This window comes from Metopolophium dirhodum, chromosome 3, assembly GCF_019925205.1.
Source record: "Metopolophium dirhodum isolate CAU chromosome 3, ASM1992520v1, whole genome shotgun sequence".
NCBI lineage: Eukaryota > Metazoa > Arthropoda > Insecta > Hemiptera > Aphididae > Metopolophium > Metopolophium dirhodum.
The window spans coordinates 10,998,120-11,019,511 of record NC_083562.1 but is presented as its reverse complement, the minus strand read 5'-3'; the positions used below and the strand labels follow the sequence as shown (position 1 = coordinate 11,019,511).

Genomic DNA, 21,392 nt, shown 5'->3' with positions numbered 1-21,392 from the left:
ATTATTAAATTATTTAAAAACACGTACCACCCAGTTGGCCACTGCGTTTTCTGGTAAATCAGCCAACCAATCTTTGATTATGGTATCTATAGATTTGACTATATGATCATCTTTTTGACACTTCACCAATGCAAAGTTTAATGGTAGCTCAAACAGAGTCAAAATATTTGTGATCGTCATATTAATGTTTAGCTCTATATCTATTGTCTTCGTACACTATTTTGTCTCTTGTGCGCCCTATTTTAGAATATGGTATGATAGTTTGGCACCCCTACTTAGCAAAAGACCAGTTAAGACTAGAAAGAGTCCAAAATAGGTTTTTATCATCTCTTTTTTACTCGAAATCGAGCATCCGCAACATGAGACTCTACCCATCCGTATTTTAAAGCTAAACATTATTCTGACGCACTTTTTTCTCGACGTTTGATGGAGATTCCGTTTTATTCAAGGTCTACTCGATGGATCAATAGATGCCCCTGATCTTCTTTTCTCTATTAATTTCCGTGTTCCAATCTACCCTACAAGACATCACGCACCCTTTTTTATCTCTACTCACTCCACCTCTTATGGTAATAGCCATTCTTTACACCCCATGCTTCGTTGTGTCAATAATGCCATGTAGATCTTTCCGTGCCTATTTGCTCTCTTTTTATCTGTCATATACAACTATATATACATATGTAATTATTCTAGATTTTAAGCTGTTAATTTGTAATTTAATTTGTACTGTAATCTACTTAACTTATGTATACTTAACATATATTTTGTAAATTACTGTTTATTGAACATAAGATAAAATAAATAAATATTAATATTTGGAGATAATTTAAAGTATCTACAGTTTATACATTTTTAAGATAAGGTAGGTACACACACCATTGGTCTTGGGTGAAATTTCGATTTTTTCTTAAATCTTCGTTTTTCATGGCACTTTTGAAACAACAAAGAATTTTCAAATTTAACATATTTAGTACACCAACTAGATTCACTTACTAAAAAGTTGCTGATGTAGAAAATCAGAGCATTTTTACTGAACCAAAAGTGGAAAATAGGCAGATAAAACACACATCATTAAAATCTTTCGCTACGCTCAGAATCTCAAATAATTAAAAGTTGACATTTCAGAATGTCTATAAATAGCACAAAATGTATTGAAAAGTGTTCTTTTTCTATGAACAGATCATAAAAATATTTGATTTACAATTTATGTATTTAAAGTTGTTCATTTTTGAATAAATTATAACCAAGACAAAAACTGATTTTGAAAAAATTAATAGTTAGGACAACTGAAAATCTACCTCTTTCTGGATCCAATTTACAACCATAAAAGTCTCTCAAAGTTGAAGATCAAAGCATTTTCACTGTTTCAAAAAGAGATGACGGACACAAAACAAAATGAGGAATTAAATAACGTGGATATTACGTAAAAATACAATTCCAACAAAGTTCTTTAAAAAATGTATATTACAATTAACTGTATTACTTAACAACTAGGTAGGTATAGAAGACAAATTTATAAAAAACATCTTGAAAGTACAAAAACACAGATGAAACTAATAAATTTCAAACTCGATTCAGTACTACTACTAGCGTTATTACTTGGCGTTTCAGGTTCAATATATTTATCTGTCAATACGACTACTGACTGTGGTCGCAGTTGTAATGGATACCCAGTTGAAACGGTAGATACTTTACTTCTAAAAACAAAAGCACAAAAAAATTAGTTATTAAAATATAAAACTGCTAATTTGTTATACACATTTTAAGTTTAAAAATCTAATTACCCGGTTCTGTACGCAGAATTTTCACTTCCTAAATATACGAATAGTTCATCTTTGACATCTCGTATGACATTAGACAAGATGACCGTTTCGGTTTCACTGCCAAAGTTCGTTACGACTATGTATGATTCGTGTTCTAATAATGACCTGAAAAAAAAACAAACGTTTAGTAATATGGAAATAACAAATCACTTTACTTTTTTTAGTACCTAACGTTAACCAATTATAATTACCTTTTTAAAATATAAATCGATTGAGTAATATTATAAGTCTGAAGATCGCCATTTTTTAACGTTTCGGTTTTTCGAAGTTGAGACATTTTTTTGTAAAAATTATAGTTACTAGTTGGAATTTTTTTCTGTGTTTCGACGTTCATCTTGTAATAATTTGGATTTACTGGTAACCATGACTTTTTCTCTTCGGTGAAACCTTTAAAATGAATTATCACGTCTTTAAACTAAACATTATATTATATCATAACAACTTGAATTAACATTAATTATGTATATATCTAAATACTTAACATAGTTATAGTAGTTTAAATAGGTACTTGAATCAATTGAAACTAATTGTTAAGTAATTTCAATAAATATATCAATCACTTTTTGCGCAATATTTATCATAATTGTTCATTTGTTAATTTTTGTTAGCCTACGTTTTTGTACTGCATTTATATAATAATATAATATGTATGAAATTAATTTTAAAGTATAGATTATCAATCGTTATAAATCAAATAAATATTAATATATTTTGATCAATTTAAGATTATGAGTGGCATAATATCATTTTCGATATTATGCTATTTACATAAGGGATTTTAATTATTCAGTAACTGACTGGTTTTTGAAAATGTTTACATAAATATTAACTAAATATTTAAGTTCCAGGATATATTCTAGATTTGTTCAACAAATCGGTTTCTATAGGTAATTGCATATGTTATGTAATTGTGATGTAAAGACGAATGATTTTTATAATTTATTTTTATATTATATTATATGATCGCTCATATATATTATACCTGCGTTAATCGAATCGTCCCATTGCATCGGACACCTTTGGTAATCTCTAGGTCTCGATAATCTCGGACCACCTGCAAGATTGTCATCTGTTATTTGTTCCGGTCTCAAATACATATTGTCTTCCATTCCAATTTCACTACCATAATATGTTACATCAATACCAGGAAGAGCTAATTTCAAAGCAGTAAACATTGGTACTGTTAGAGCGCCAAATTTCGACGACGTCCTCAAATTGTCGTGATTTTCAATCTAAATTATGAAATAATTATTCATAAAATACGTCATAATATATAATAGAACGACAAAGACATTCTCTAGGAGGAGACCATAGGCTTTAAACAGTTTATAATATTATTGAACAATTTAAAAATACCCACCACCCAGTTGGCCACCGCGTTTTCTGGCAAATCAGCCAACCAATCATTGATTATGGTATCTATAGATTTGACTATATGATCATCTTTTGGAAACCTCACTAATGCCAAGTTAAATGGTATTTGAGCTCCAGGATTCGTGAAGTTGCCGTAATATTGCATTAATATATTTACAGGTGAATACGATTCTGATGACATTAAACTGTCGAACATAATATAAAATTATTTTTATTAATACAATTTATTTACTTAATTGAATGTCATAATACTAATGACAAAACATGAATAAAAATTTTAAATGTTATTTAGATTTAGAGATCGGCGTAGCACGGAGCCACAGCAGTAACTAATGTGTACTGAAGTCAAGCACCGTTCGTCATCGTTGGCTCCCGGGATTATTTAAACTATATAGAAATAAAATGTTTATGTGGGTACGAGTATGCATATAATTTACCTAGAAATTGATTTATTCTTCCTTTGTATGTAATCATCCATAAACGCTCTCCATTCTAATACAGAATCAATAATTTCTGGTTGATTAGACGTATATATATGATTTAATTCTACGTATTCGGATGCATTGCTCATTCCTGGCTTAAAAGGTTCATCTAGTAGTGAAACATTTTCATATAAAAATTTGAGGGCATCAAATCGGAATCCAGTAACGCCTTTATCCATCCAAAATTCTATTACGTCCTTTAAAACAATATCAAGACCATAAGTGAAGGAAATTGACATACAATGTAAAATACATTTCTGGATTAGGATTCAGAATAGATCAAAATAAATTATTTTTCTTTTTGTATATTTTACTCGGGTATGTGTGTTTTTGTTTGCAGTCACCTTCGGGAGAAATTAAAAAACTTAAAAAGTCATTTCTGGTTTCTTCAGTTTTGATCCAGTTAAAAGTTTAAAAGTATATGTTTACCAGAAATTTTTTTTATATATATTTTTTTTAATTTGTAAATAAAATGTGTTATTATCTGTCCAAAGATTAAAATTTTCTAAACATAATATTATACCTACACTTCAAGATATTTTGGCTCTTTTATGCCTTAAGATCATTAGATATATATGATGAGACAATTGATTTTAATTATTTTGTTGTAATTCAAAAAATTTAATCGTAGGGGCTTTTTGCTATAAATTAATTTTCAATGGAATCATGAGATATATTCAAAGCATTTAGACTAAAAAAAATTTAAAATAACCTATGTCGATGCCTGACGTGACGTCTCGATAGCATACTAACAGATGGAATAGTAAAATTTCAATATTTTGAAAATGGGGTGGCCGATGTGACGTACGTTATTTTTAAGCTAATTATACCACTACGATCCTATTCACGTTATTCTATGATACACGGTGTTTACATATAAGTCAATAACAAATAATATTATTTGTTCAACATACCATATTGTAGGTTCAAATAATAAAAAAATATAGGTGCTGCTAAAAATTAAATTAATAAATTATAAAAATCCAATGGCTGACGGATCGTCCTCAGAATCGTTTTTCGTCTTTTCCCCGGGTTTTTATATAGCAACTTACTAAAATTTGTTGTTTAACATCCGGATTTCTCATGTCAAAGTCTGGTTGTTCCTTACTAAACTGATGGTAATAAAATTGTTTTCGTTGTTCATTCCATGTCCAGGCAGAACCAACAAATATACTCAACTGTAATCAAATAAAATATATATTATATATTATATCATATAATATTTTGATGAATACGAGTACACTTAATTACTATTTATTAGTTTTTATTAAAAAATCAAATTTTTTTTCAAATTTTACATTTAAGTTTTTTTTATAAACTTATCTATTTATTTATCAATAACTGCATTATACTTTTGTTAAATGTAAACAACTATCACTTAAATTAAACTTTAAGTAGTATCTATTTTTTCAACAAGCATTCTAAGTTTTAATATTTTAAACTTTTAAAGTATACCTGTATAAGAAACGTAAATCAACTAATTTGAGTTCTTAGACATTTGACATTATGTTATTTACCCAATTATTTGGTGGTATTGGTGTGACTGATGAGTTACTGAGGACTTCATCTTGATTTGAAGCGTTATGCCAAATGTAATAATCTTTGTACTTTCCTTCTTGTTTGATTGATTTTTCAAACCACTCACACTTGTAACTTGAATGGTTTGGTATTAGGTCTATTACCAGTTTAAGATCTAAAAGAAAAAGTATTAAAACCAACATAAAAATCCATATCAATGCTATTCTTTCTAACAAAGTATGACATTTACTTCGCTTGTTCATTTCAAAAACTAATTCTTCTAAATCACTCATTGTACCAAAAATAGGATCTATCATATAAAAGTCCTCAACATCATATCCCATATCATCCATAGGTGATTTGAAAAACGGACCTACCCATAGTGTTTCTATGCCAAGATCAACAAAATGGTCTAGTTTCTGGGTAATACCTGAAAATGTTACACAATAAACATAAACAAACGTTTAAATGAAGAATATATTTTGCTCTAATCTTCAACATGAACGATAGTTTTTACTTGCTCTTAATATTTAGTAAGGAGCTCAAAAAAAAAAAAAACTTATAAAAAAAAATTGAGGATTGTGAGTATTTACACAATAACACTAGGTTCAAGTTAAATACATCAAGTTTAAAAGCCGTACCTATGTTTTCTCAAATTTTCGAGCAGAAGCAATTACTCTAGTTATTGGTTTTCTAAATGTAATTGTATTTTGATATTAAATACCTTTTAAATCACCAATTCCATCTTTATTACTGTCTTTGAACGATCTTGGATATACTTGATAGAATATGGTGCTAGACCACCACTCATTATTTGGTTTGGTAGCTTTGAAATATACATTAGCATTTACTGTTTCACATGTATAATATGCAATCATCAAAAGACAGCATACAGAAAATGTCTTCATGTTGTTCTAAAATAACAGGAAACAATAAGAATAATTTTACTATGGATTACCCAATAATATCTACCATATAACTACTAGTAAAATAAATGACTTTTATAGCAATACTAGCTGATCCCGCTGGCACTTCGTTGCCCGTTAAATGTACCAATTCTATATGACTCAAACTTTGTTCAATTCGTTATTTAATATTCGGTGTATGGTGTATGGTGTATGGTGTTCAAAATTTATCTTAACTTTTCTGTTGCCCGGAATAAAAATTCTGATTCGCAGCAGTATATTATCAGGTAGGCAATGTACCTGCGGTAGATCGCTGACCCCGTGCCGTTTGTACGTAAGTGTATGATTTAACTCTAAAGTATCAAAATTGTACCGAGTTTGTCATTTTTACTTAATTCCACATACGGAGGATTAATATAATCAATTAATACAAAAGCCTATCGCAACCATACTAAAATCCGATGAATAAAAAAAAAACAAATTTAACATTTTTTAAATTAGCCCATCTTCTTCCCAGAGGTCTAATCTACACACAAACATTCATTTTTATCTATGCTAATATATAAAATGATAGCGTTTGTTTGTATGTTCGGGATAAACTCCGAAACTACTGAACTGATTTTGAAAATTCTTTCACCAATACAAAGCCACATTCTTTGTGAGTGTCACAGGCTAAATTAAAAAGGGAAGTGATCACCCTCGGTAGGGGCTCAAACAGGAATTTTGAGATTTACGATAGAAATTTTTGTTTTTTAATGGTTGCTATGGGTTATATATATAAATTAACAACTTACCCAAATCCTAATTAATTATTAACTAACTTAATTAAAACTGCATGACAATTGGATAAGAAGTTTCGAAGCTAAACCGTAACAAAGATTTCCTCTTTTGCTTAATTTCAGTTTTACGCACGTCCGACCTGCTGGTAGTTCGGAGTGCAAATGAAATGAACGTGTTTAATATTTTTTATGTTACGCAAGTCCAAATTAATTCTATAAATAGAATTTGTATGTGTATTGGTTTATGTTATCGGTGTGCATTTTATCGTTCATTATAATAAAATAGGAGTATTGGTGTACGCTCGATGCATGAGATTATTTTTATCGATAAACTTCTCGGAACAATTTTATTCTCGGAATCGTTATTTTTATCTACACGACGACAACGACGAACAAAAAGGATAGGTTGCAGGTAGCTGGAAACCCGCGAACCGCCGTGCCGCACAATACGTATTGGCAGTGAATAATTATAATCGTTAATTACTCCACTAAAACGCAACATTTTTGAAAATCCTTTCTTATTGCACGGTGAAAATATGAGAAGAACCTCTATTCCAAATTTCAAGTCCGTACGTTGAGTAGTTTTTGAGATACAGCGATCAGTGAGTCAGTGGTATTTGGATTTTATATGTATAGATAACTAATTATTGACTAACATTATCGGACTTTATTTATGCCTAAACCCACAGAGTAATAATATAAAAAACCCAGGCTAAAACCTGCTCCGTGATATCCTCTTTCATTTAAAAAAAACTGCATAACAATTGGATAAGAAGTTTCGAAGCCAATCCGTAACAAAGATTTCCTCTTTTGCTTGATTTCAGTTTTATACTTATAGATAGGTAAGAGTATTATTCTGCCTAAATTTATTTAAATATTAAAGCATTAACTGTACAAATTGAACATTTTTAATTTTAAAATAATTTGCGAATGTTTGTAATTTTGTTAAAATGTATATACAAAAATCGTTCATTATATGTATCTTTAATATTTTTTAAATGCTATTATAACAATTCTTGAGAAACATTGTATTCAATTTTAAAGCTATAGACACAGTGAAAATGTTTTTACCGATATAATATACAATAATATAAAAAAACTTTAAATTTAAAATGTTTATAAATAGCTCAAAAAAAGTCAAGATATAATATTGAGAATGTTATGGTTTGTAGAAAATTCTGAGAAAATCTTATGTTGTCCTCTTTTTTAGTGACACCAAAAAGACAAAATCTATACCTATTGAATCTAAAATAGAACAATAATAAATATAATAAATCACTATAGCTTCAAAGTCATAGAAACAATTTTTGGTAAATATTATTTTTGTTGATGCTAAAATACTTAGTAAATCTAATGAATATTATAAGTATACTTAAAAATTTTAACTTACAAATTTTTCTTAATTGTTCAAAGAGGTAATTGAATTACAATTTAATTATAATAAAATAGTTATTTATTTAATTTGTATTTAATGAGTATTCAAACATTAAGAACCTTGTGCAATTGTCGACTGAACTGATGTGATGAATATCCTCAGTTTATATAAATTAAATAATATTGATGTATTTACCATACAAAAGATAGCAATACTTGAGATACATTATTGTTACTATTAAACTAACACTTATTGTTCTTATTCATATAAAATATACTATTATACCAATAGGTTTTTTTTTTACTTTAGTATAGACTTTGTCAAAACCATTAGTCTCAACAACAAGAATATAAGGTAAATAAGTAGGTATTGAATTTATTAATTAACAATAACGATGGAATGATACTAAAATTAGATAAATATAAGATGAAGGCTAATTAATAATGTATACGTAAATAGCTGATTACGTGTTCTGTGAGTAATGACATAACAATTATTATTATTATATTTAAATATTTAATTAGGTAGGTAGAAATAATATAATTTATAATAATATAAGGTAGTTATGTTCTTAGGAGGGAAAGCAGGGGATTAATTAATGCAGTATGTTCTAAAGAATTTTGGATAATGATTTCCTTATTATGGAACGATTATAAGATATTATTGGAGTCAGCAATGGAGGTATAAGAGGCTTTGAGCTTGGTGATAGGGATATTTGAAAAGCGGTTTCGTGTGTTATACATTCGGAATACTATGGTGGTTGGGCTGATCTTACTGTGCTTGAGAGAGATTTGTATTTTGCACATCCCATATAGTTAATATATGATCACAATAGGCGGAGATCCTGTAAAATATTGAGGGGATCAAATATTTGGTAGCAAACAGATTGTTACACAAATTGTATTTTATTGTCCATATAGATAATATAGAATATAGTAATAAGTGTAAGTTTCTCGTTATGACGTTATCACTTATCATAATATTTATAATAGCTATGGACATAAAAAGTGAGATAAATTAAATACAATTACAATTATTAAGTCAATTTTATTAATCTATTACACTTTTTGTTGAATATTTTAAAATAGAGTAGAAAGAAAATGTAACGAGGGAAACTTGAGATTAAAAATACCAGAAAAGTAATTGCATTACAAAATACAATTATGGACATAATGGGATTGTCCCATTTTACGTCTTACCCAGGTTTCCCCTGTATAATTTTATTCACAAATTTACAATAATTATTGTATTATAAACACAATTCAAATATAATATTATTTGATATTGTATATATTATGAATTTATGACATTGGGTGTTGGCATAGGCGCAATTTGGGGGGTCTAGGGGGGGGGGCTTAGCCCCCCTTAGTATTTAAATATATTCATTCTTAAACCCACCTAATAAACAAATTATGCGGGTCTGTATTGATTTTATAAATTTAGCCCCCCCCCCCAAATCAGTTGTCCAAATTGCGCCAGGGGTGTTGGTCAATAATCGCGGTATGTTATATTTAAAAATAGCCTAGGAGCTACTGACGGTTAGGTTAAAAAATTAACTGACTTTAGTGCTTCAGCAACCAATACCAAATGATTTGAAATAATTAAATGATATTGTAAAAAATCGGCTGATGAAAATTCAGAATTTAACAGGTTAAAATTTTAAGCACTGTATACTGTATAGTAGCTCGTCTAAGTCGCCTCAATCCACTACGGGACACAAAACAGCGAGACTAGGTCGACTCTCCCACCATGCCGAATACATCACAGGGAAGAACGGGGATAAGTATATTGAGCTTCCTGACAATGGCTGAAACCAACCCAACCATCTGCATAACGATCGGCCGTCTCCCCGATCAACACCTGAAGTCGGCAAGTTCACATCGATTATTTATCAATACAATATTATTATTTCGTTATGGGCATGACGCAAGAATGACATAATTACTTACCATTCAATTTTTTTTAACTCAGGATTTCCATTATGTGTTTGTTTTTTTATGTGCATGTTTACTTATAATGCTATTGGCTGATAATATTTTATCTTCGTTCAGAATGGTTTTTTGTATGCAATATTGCAACGATTTAATTCAAATATTATCACATACACTGCTCAGTCTTGCTCTCTAAGAGTGAACTTCCATTAGCGTTCCATAATTATTCAGTTCCCGTAATCTTTTCTTGCTTCACGATCCTTCAAGAGTTTAAGCATCATTATTATAACTGTATATATTTTGTACAATCGCCATTCTGTTAAAACTCAAAATGATACATTTTGGCGTTTGGGCCAAAACCTATTATTCCTAAGTATCTTATTTAGTAAATTCATTTTATTGTTAAATCATATAAATGTCAATTATATTATGTTGAATCCATGTTATATTAAAAGTGTATTTAAACGTTGCAAATATATAAAAATAAATAAATATTCGTCGTAGAGATGTGACCTGCTACTGTCTGATGTGATTATTTGTAACCATATAGTGGTTTAATGTTACAGTTTTTTTCAGTTTCATATATTCAGACGATACAATAATAATTATGCTTCAGGACTCGTTTAATAACAACGTTTCGACCGGGCAACGTGACGATTAATGTGCCGCGAACCGCAGTGTCGTGATATTGGCGAAAGTCAACTCTTGGTCGGCCGCCCTCCTCATATTAGTAATCCCTATCGAACCCAAATGAATCATTTGCTGACAACGGATTACTGTTATTATTATTATATTATATAAATGTGGCTACTATATTCCGTCATATTATAATGGCCCGTGTGTGCAGCACGGGCTTAAAAACGGCGGTCGTCGGCGATGGGTTTTTATTTCTGCCAAAATATAAATAAGACAAGCAATTTAATAACACGTTCACCCTCTGAGGGTAAACGAGAAGAGTTTAGGTAAGGGGAATGTGTTTTTATTAGTGCCGTTTACAATATGACTCACAGCCGGATTTACGCTGGAGAATCTAAATAATATTATTAAAAACTTTATTAAAAAAAAAAAGCAATAATTAATAAATAAGTGCTGATTGCGTGAATACGTGAATATGTTATAATGTATTCTGAATATCTGAGTCAAAATATCATAATATAATGTACAATGAATAACACTTATCGGTTTTTGATGTACGAAATACCCAAAAATAAACATTTTATATAATATAATATTACACAATACCTATACTTATACAACGCGTCATACATTAAAGTACGCACTTCACTGAACGAAAAATACCAGTCATTTTAACAAAAATATAGATTAAATTAATAATATCATTGTTAATATTCAATCACAAATATGCTTATTGATACTGAGATGAAAAATTTGTTAAAGTAAGAATTAACAAATTATTTGATTTAATATTTTTTTTTGTTTAGTTTAACTAATATTTCATCTTAGTGTCAATAATATAATTGATCGACATTTTGTTAAAATAACTCAGAGTTTTGTTAATTTTATCAAAATGGTTATTATTGAATTTAAGTAAAATATACTTAGTTTAATAATGTTAAATAATTGAACCAATAGAATATTTATGATTTTAAAAAAGTAAGTATAATCAATTTAATAAACAATCAACTAATTTTATAATTTTATATTATTGGATTAAAAAATGAAATTAATTGCATATTTATATAAATTTATATTTCATAGATACCTACCTAAATACAATAAAATACCTGTATAGTCTGTAGATATTCTATTTACTCGCAAGTATGTATAAACACAAATTATATATAATCAGAACTCGCTAACATACAAACATACCATTTTTCTGTTATAGTGAAAAAATAACCAAGTATATTATTCTATTGTAATGAATATGTTTATTAATAATTTACATAGTCAAATTTATTTATAAAAATAATAATTATAATAGGTATCTATATAAATATAATTAAAGATACATAAATTAAATAAATAACAATTTGTAGGTAAATTGTTATATAATATTAGATAATGGGGGGGGGGGGGGCATTTTAATAATAAAAATAATTATATACAAATCAAACAGGGTTCCTATATATATCTATTAAAGATAGAAAAATTATAATATATAATAATACATTAAATAAATATAACAAAATAAGATAAAAGTAAATAGGTACGCTATATTATATTATTAGAAATAATTGTATATGATAATATTAGGGAAGCTTTAAAATATACATAAATAAAAATAAATACATAAGTTATGGGAGGGGCTTACGAATTACAAGCAGCTAATGGGTAAAACAATATATTCACAAATGAATAGTTAATTAACTGCAGGCAATAGATAAATAATGCAAGTTATACTACAGGAAAGTCTGAAACGTCTGTACGTACATGATTTAAAACGGTGAAACAGTGAATAGTGAATAATACACTCGGTAGAGATTGAGGAAAGTTGATTCCTCGTCAAAATCAAGAAGGAAAGTTCCAAAATATGAAGAAGAAAAATAGGCCTAAAAATTATAATATTCCTAATATTATTAGTTAAAGAACACAATAAACGATCGTAGCCCTTGGATTCCAAGTATCAACAGAATCTCCGAGTATTTTACAGTTTTTCCAATAATAATATTACTGATATTTCTTGATATTTATCTTAAGTCCATAAGTACCTGCAGGTACCTATGGAAAATATTCTTAGGAAATCATTATGATTTCCACAATCAATTAATTAGAATACGTAGTGAAATTCTAAAAACAAGAACTACTGCAGTAAATAGAAGCAAAAAGTGATTAAATATTAAATTCCAATTAATCAATAATAATATTTACAATATATTATAATATATTAAGTTGTATACTTAGAATATTCATCTATGTTACGACGAAAAATACAAAACATATTATTGATAAACTATTATACTTACCTACTCAGTACTTACCTTTTGAAGTTTGATAGTCGTAAATAATAAGTAACATTAATATATTTATATTCTCCATTTCACCAATCACCTTAAATATTAATAGGTAAATTATAAATAAAACAATAAACTATTCCACTTGTTTAAATTCCATGTTTATCACATAACAGAAAAAAAAAAGTTGTCTAGGTACACTAGAAGGTACACTGCAAAAATACGGGTATCAAAATATTGTATAGGATTTATTTTTAATAATATTATGTTGAATTTAACATTAATATTGCTAATAATAAATATTAGTATGGTTAAAATTTTTTTGTAATTTGTAAAATGTACCTAATATTTAATAAATTTATTAAACTTTTTGGTAAAAATTAACAAAAACCCTATTGATTTAAAAATGCTTTTTATAAATTGAATGACCTGTCTATTAATTCGATGTATTTCTTTCTTAAATTAATGTTTATGTGTATAATTAATTATACTGATAGTATTTGTTGATTTTACCTATACATTTTCTTAACTCAATAATATATTTTTCAAATTAAAATAATAATTCTTATTTTAACATATTACTATATTTTGTTAATATATAAAAATTAAGCATTATTGGATTTTTAATGAATTTTCGTTCAGTATTGAAATATAAAATTATTGTATTATTGTTATTATTATTATTATTATTATTATTACTATAATCATTAATTATTACGTACGACTGATCCAGCGCGACGGTAGTGGCGCGAAGCTAAGTAAAAAAAAAATAGTGGAGTAGCCACTAACGTATAAATAACAGGACACCGAGTTTTAACATTGAAAAATTGTCCTAATTTATGTCAATTATTTGCCAAGCTCTACAAGGCAAACGGCTATAAATATATAACATATAACATATAAAGTAGTATGATGTATCAATCGATCAGAAATATTGTGCAGGTGGGAATAGAGGAATTCGCTAGCAGATTGGTTAGATAGTTTGTAAGTTCTAAGCAAAAATGTTCAAGTACTGTTAAGACCTATTTTGCGTACGGAACAGTGGGGATTGATAAGCGGTGGGTCGGGGAACGAAAATATCGTAAAGATCCCCTGACCATAGATAATATAAGATTCTTAATATATTATCTATGCCCCTGACCCGCCGCTTATCAATTCCCACTACTCTCATCGCGGCTGCGGTGGCGGCAGCGACGATGTACTACGACGACGCACGGACGATATTATTACTCTATGGTGACCACTGACAATTGCAAAAATAAACCATTTCGTGACTTGCACTCGATTGTTCGCGACGTGTTTATACTTTAAAATACCAGATAGTTAACACATCAACAAAATAGTTGATATCACACCAAAAACACTTCGTTATAACTCCGTGTAAAAAAAAAGCTAAGTTAAAAAAAAAAATTTAGTAATGATTAAATCTTTAAAAGACGTGATATAATATGGAAATTAAGTAAAATGACATTTTATAATATTACAAATACCTATGATGACAAATAAGATCAATTGTAATGTTAAATACTTAGTCAACATATTGTTGATACATTATTAATTACTGTAAATAATGTAGTGGTTACTTAATTGTATTTATTTAAGTATACTTCTACGTCCTGCCAAATAGTTAAACGTAATAATATGTTGACTAAGTATTTAACATTACAATTGATCTTATTTGTCATCATAGGTATTTGTAAATTTGTAATATTATAAAATGTCATTTTACTTAATTTCCATATTATATCACGTCTTTTAAAGATTTCATCATTACTAAATTTTTTTTTTTTACTTGGTTTTTTTTTTACACTACGGAGTTATAACGAAGTGTTTTTGGTGTGATATAAATAAAACGACATATCATATGTATTACGTTATTATTGTACGCAACGATAAATAAATAATAATGGTACGACGAGGATAATAATAATATAACCTCGTTAGCGACCTTTTCAAAATCAACGACCCCGCGTCCGTGCGCAATGCCGAAGGAAACATATTCACTGTAGCCAGTTCCGGCAAACGCTGTTTGTTCACCGCCGGCCCGGCCCGGCGAAGAGTGTGTCTCTGCGGCGGCGGGAGCGGAGGGTGAAGATTTTTCAGGGGAGCGGGCAAAGGCGGACGCGAAGAGATTATTTATTGCCAGCGGCGGCGGCGCACTTGATTCCGAGTCATTGACTCCGCCGGGGTCCTGTTAAACGGTTTATAGGCGCGTGGCCGCCGCCCTTTGTCGCCGCGACCGGTGTGCCGGTGGGACGGCGGCGGTGGCTTTTGCGACGGAAAACGAAATAATAAAAAAATTATTACGCGGTTATAAATTAAAAAGAGGCCTATCTGCGCCGCGCGACCTTTGTGCGTGCGAGATGATGTTGTCGTACGCCGCCGCGGCCCGCCCCCGTCCCAGCCGCGTCGTCGTCGTCGTCGTCGTCGTCGTCGTTATTAATTTATCGATAATTTACGACCCTTTTTTTCTGACGGAGCGGCGGCGGCGGAGGGGGTGCGTGCATACGTCAAACCCTTTTCATCCGTTGTTCGCGCGGGCGACGACCGAACGACGTAATATGTTTCGAATTTTTTCGAATACGATGTCACTTCCTTATTCGAATGTTGAAATGTCTGATTGGCATAGTAATATTATTATGTAAACAATAAGTCCAATATTAATTTAATTCTATATCGTTTCGGTTTTTATCCAATTTTTGCGTTTTTCCATCAATACTGCGCCTTTTTTTTTTCATATTCCATGATAACAGCTCGCGGAGATCAACCGAGTGTTTTACCGAAAATGTTTCTAGTTAATGATTTGTTGATATATCTTCAATAATTTCGATGAATTTAATTTATTTTTAAGTCTGGACGAAGGCGAGGTGTATAACACTATACTATAGTGCAGATAGTGGATTCAATTTCTATCACAATTACACCGAGAAACCGCATGATCATAATAATTGTGTTATGCAAAGTATCTTTTGCCGATATAAATTTATTAATATGTACAATGTACATTATACTCACTATCGTAAGTACATGCAAGTTTAAACTATTTATAGTTTATACTTTATAGGTAGGTAGGATATTATATTATATTCATATAGAATAAAATATATACGTGATGCCCAGACCAAGTTCCTCTTTTAACTCACCTCGCAATCGTGTTCCAGCTCTTGTTGAAAACTTTATAAACATTTGAAAAGAAAATATTGTAATTTGATATGTATTTATTTGCCGTTTTACGGTACGTGGTATATACTTATAAGTTAATAAATTATATATCATATTGTTCATATAATATAATAATGAGTACATACTTTTTATTGGAAAACATTAGTTCAACCTTTTATATTAGCAATAGAAAAATAAATTACCATCTATAATATAAATAAATGATAAAATATCTTTTAAAATAGAAGATAACACCGTCTACGCTTAGAATCGTCTATTGATTATATGCAATGATTTATCATTGAGTTCAAATAAAATACATCCATTACAGTCATCTACTCAATGACAAGGAACACTTAAAATGGAGCTACTTCCTCGAATATTTATTGTTCTATGATAACATTTCTTAATTTATCCATTACTCATTACATATGCAAGATATTATACTTCCTACTGGAGTAGGTCGGTAATTATAATTTGAAAATGTATATGATCGATATTTAACCTTGTCAGATAAGTGGACAGATCTTATTACTACATTTCTATTTTTACTCATTGCACAATATATCAACAATTATTTCATACGATTAAAAACAAATAGAAACGTAGAAACGTAGAAAAGTGTTATCATTAGGTATATACGTTAATGTATTTGGTTTTTATTTCTTGCATTTTCAAGGTTTATTATGATTACTACACCCCCTTTGGGGTTTTAATTTACAATACTGTATTGACTTAAACGACGTTGAATACTAATACTGACTGAGGTAACTAGTAATTTTTTCAGTACATTACTAGCCTTTAATATTCTGATAATTTTTAAATGGGTAATGAAAAACATAAACTAGGAATTGATGATTAGGGTGAGGATGGAAAATATTGACGTTCAATTGTAATAAAAATTGACTCGCTAAGAAGACGAATGTTATTGTTCCTAAGAAAATATGAGAATGCTGAATATTAAAATTAAACTAGTTACCTACGCAGCAAGTGTGAAACCCCATCCCATTTTTGAAATATTGAAATTGTATTCTTCTATCTTTTAGTATGCTGTTTGTACAAACTTGTAAGTACTGGTATATAATTTGTAAGACCATAGGGGCTCACATATATCAAAAACCTTACACGCCAGCCCCCGACATTAGTAATTCTGTACCACAAATTCGTATAAACAGCATACTAAACGATAGAATAATAAAATTTTCAATATTTCGATATTTACCTATATTTTTACAATTTACTTTTATTTGTATGGAAAATTAGTTAAATAACGTAGTATGGAATAAACTAAGTAAATCGCGAGTGAAGACATCAGCTTTTTAATAAAATATATTAATTGTTTGATGTTACACAGTGGCCTCTCTTGGGATAGGTAGGTACTAAAATCCTGAGTGAGCCATTGGTTATGTACACATTCAATAAATTAATACGATCAAATATATGATTTTAAAATAATAGTATTAAACTTATAATTTTAAATATTTCAGTATATTTATTGTGTGCTTTAAGAAACATAATATTTTCATTAAGAATATTTAAACTCAGTATATTAATATTAATATTAATGGGTATAAGATAGGTATTTTATTAATTTTAACATGAATAAGTAGTATTGTTTAACTCTTAGCTATAGACACTTTTTCAAACTTGATGTTTTGTTTCAATTCATCTATAGAATACATTAAATCACTTTTTATCTATTAAATGTTGATTTACAGAAACTTACTAGATGCATGTGCTAATAATAATAATAAAAATCATGATAATAATTAATAATATCGTTTATAAAATATAATAATAACGATTTTAATAAAACGGTTGTCTAAATTTGTGCAAGAGGTAGGGGGGATCAAAAGGAACGGCTCTCACTGGGGTTACACAAGGATATAAGGGCAGTGTTTATGACAGGTAGTCGCTCCCCGCGCTCCAAAAAAACTTACCTCACTCTCATTTCTGGCCCACCGTTCGGTCATACAACTCCGTTACAGACGCGTGCTTGTGCGTGTGTGTGCTCGTTTTCTATTTCATAATACTGCAGGTTAGGTTAAGTATACCGCTGGAAATGATAATAAGACATATTAGGTTACAACCATCGTTATGTCTGTTATTAAGGCAGATGTCGTGTATAATATACCTATTACAGCTATAGTCAATGCATATTATTACAGACGATAATAAATTGATTATGGAGATGAACATTATACACTAATTGTATGATAATATAACCTAAGTATTATAATCCCCTTTCAGTTATATTCAGTGACAAGTCTTTGTTTAAATCAAACGTGTACGGCGTATATAATATGTTATGTAGGACTATAGCCTCCTATATAATTTCATCGTTATATATTCGTATTTTAATACGGATATTAATATGATTGCGCGTTATAGGCATAAAGTGTGTAGGTATTGAAGACAAACAATTCTCACATGGTAAAAAATAAAATATCCGTCATAGTTATCGATGATGACTTTAAGAAAGATATTTTCGTATTTTTAAAATGTATAGACACCCTTGAACATTTAAACAAAATAAAATAGGCAACTTCAAATATACGTACCGATATAGCATACGAGTATAAAGGCATTATTATTGTCTATAGTGAACTATGCAGTGCATCATTTCGTTTTTGTTGAATAGTCAATTTTCGATCGGGAATACAATATGGGGTTTTCCATAGGTATCTGTCAAGTCAGTAACGGCAATAGTTAGTATAGTAATGCTACAACCTCAAAACATTTTGCTACATTTTGCTACGCCGTTTTAATAAATCGCTAAATCTCTAATTTTTCCATAACTTTGGAAAAAAGAAAAGCAATTTTCTTTTCATTTTTCCTAGTTCTTATAAGTTTAACTTTATTTGTGAAGTCATTATGAATATTCCAAAATCTATTTATTCTCCTTGCATGTGATAATTGATGAATAGTTCCCTAATACATGACTTGTACCACTTGAGAATAAGGTTCAAAAATTTGACGGTGTCACTCCGGTTACATATTATGTATATCGTACAACATAATGTAATACATATTATATTATAATAAAAAAAAAAATAATAATAAATAATGAATACAATTATCACCATAATTTTTAATTTCTTTAATTTTATAATGTACACTTATTTTATTAAACATTTCCTGGATTAAAGTAGACATTTCACCACTTTTTATTTACAAAAAATGTGCACACTATAAGCCGATGAATTGTTTTGTTCCTTCGTAAAAAATAACATAGTTTTTATTTCAAAAACATAATATTTCCATCATCGTCATTATAATATTATAAACGAAACGACGCTGATGATTTGTTTTATTCGTCTCCTATTATAATATAGTATTCAGCACCTGAAAAGATCCCTGCTCTTACCCACAGTCGTACTGTCTGCTATCATAATAAATGTTTTCCATTCTTTAGGCGTGCACGTTTCGACCGGACGAATTGCGTGGGAGTGAAAAAATTCGCTTGTTATTGTATTAAGCAAAATAATTGTATAGTATACGAAGTTTCTGCGGAGAAAACCGTTTGCGTACAATACACTCCCCTTGTCGGTAAATGTTGTGCAGATCATAAAATGCATTGGGGGCGCTGAACGCAGTTAATGTGCATGTGATTTGCGTATTTGTCACGGCGGACTGGCGTTTAACACCCACGGGGATTCTTCCAGACCGAACAATGGTAGACGCGATATTGTAAAGTCATTATAGAGCGTGTGTCGAAACGTACAAGTATCATAAACTATCACATAAAAAAAATAATAAGAATATAATTTATTCCCCCTCCTTTACCCACCGAAGAAAGATAAATTTAATAATAATAATAATAATAATAATATGTGTTTATTTTTTACTCGGTTTCATGTGATAAGCACAGTAATATGTTTCTGATCGCTGTTGATTAACATTATTGACAATTTGTACTTATTTTTCGTTGTATCAGGTGGAGGGAGGTGGGTACTAACTCAATACCTAATTAATTTGTTTATTTGGTCACCACATGCAAGGTTAATTTATAGCTAATAGATTACTAATAAACATTGCTTTATGTAGGCAAAAACCTATAAGCAAATGTATACAATAAATGCCACATTATTTAGTAAAATTCAATAAAAATAGTAAAATTTAACACAATGTATGTGGTGTTTTTATTTGATTTCGTCCCCCCTCCCTTGATTTATACTTCTGCAGGCGAACTCAACTATGATGGGATGATCGTTATGCTGAATCTGCTAGTATCTGCTTTAGGGAAATTCTTATAATGTAGCACTTCAAGAGGAGTACCTTTAGAGGTAATAATAGTAATAATAATTATACTTCTAGAGGTAATCCCTAACATGATACTTAAAAGTGTCGTAAAATAAATTATATAATATATGTTGATGATACAATATTATATAAGTTTCATACCTTATACAAAGTATAAATAATAGCTAAAAGCTGTGTACCTACTTGGCTACCTATAACTTATAAGCTTTAATCTATGATATCAATTACCACATATCAGCTGCTGCCTGTTTTGGAGAGTCAAATCTACATGGAAACAACACATTTATCAATGCTGGACATTGTCGAGTTAAAAGTTAAAATTAAGTTAAAACGTTAAGGTAATTTTAATGAAGTTAGTTAACTCGTTACTTTTTTTTTCAAATTAACTTTTAACTTAATATGCTATTTTTTTTCAAGATTAACGTGTTAACTTCAAGTTAATTTTATTTCAAAAATATCTAAATTAAGTTAATTTTCGTCCAAAGAATAATTCAAATTTTTTAATGTGTTTTTACTTTGATGTATCATTCTAAATTTCCCCAGTCATTTTCTTGAACGTAAAGAAAATCTATCTAATAAACCATATTATGTGTCTGGAATTTTTTATTTTTGTAAATTAGCAAATTTTAACTTTACACTAAGTTAAGTTACTTTTTTTTCAAAGTTAGCTTTTAACTTAACGAGTTAACAGAACAAAATACGAGTAATTTTTAACTTGACTTAATTACTTAAAAATAACTTAACTTAACGAGTTAAAAAAAATCATGAACCTGCCCAGCCTTGATATTTATTATAGGTATACTCAGGTATAGGCAACTGTAGTGCGTACTATATGAATACGTGATTTTAACTATCTATTTTATCT

General features: G+C 29.3%; 1 protein-coding gene across 2 annotated transcripts; it reads right to left on the bottom strand.

Annotated features, from left to right (window-relative positions):
- Positions 1-1,445: 1,445 nt before the first annotated feature.
- LOC132941567 (maltase A3-like) lies at positions 1,446-13,927 on the bottom strand. 2 transcript variants are annotated; one of them, XM_061009676.1, is made up of 11 exons: positions 13,825-13,927; positions 5,922-6,111; positions 5,448-5,627; positions 5,197-5,372; positions 4,732-4,857; positions 3,635-3,876; positions 3,184-3,382; positions 2,806-3,055; positions 2,015-2,210; positions 1,785-1,928; positions 1,446-1,697 (listed from the first exon to the last, which is right to left on the bottom strand). In XM_061009676.1, the coding sequence occupies exons 2-11, from the start codon at positions 6,103-6,105 to the stop codon at positions 1,514-1,516; spliced, it is 1,881 nt and encodes a 626-aa protein (XP_060865659.1). In that variant the 5' UTR covers positions 6,106-6,111; positions 13,825-13,927; the 3' UTR covers positions 1,446-1,513. The 2 variants fall into 2 exon arrangements, with proteins under 2 accessions (XP_060865659.1, XP_060865657.1); XM_061009674.1 differs by lacking the exon at positions 13,825-13,927 and adding an exon at positions 8,272-8,427.
- Between the last annotated feature and the right edge of the window lie 7,465 nt (positions 13,928-21,392).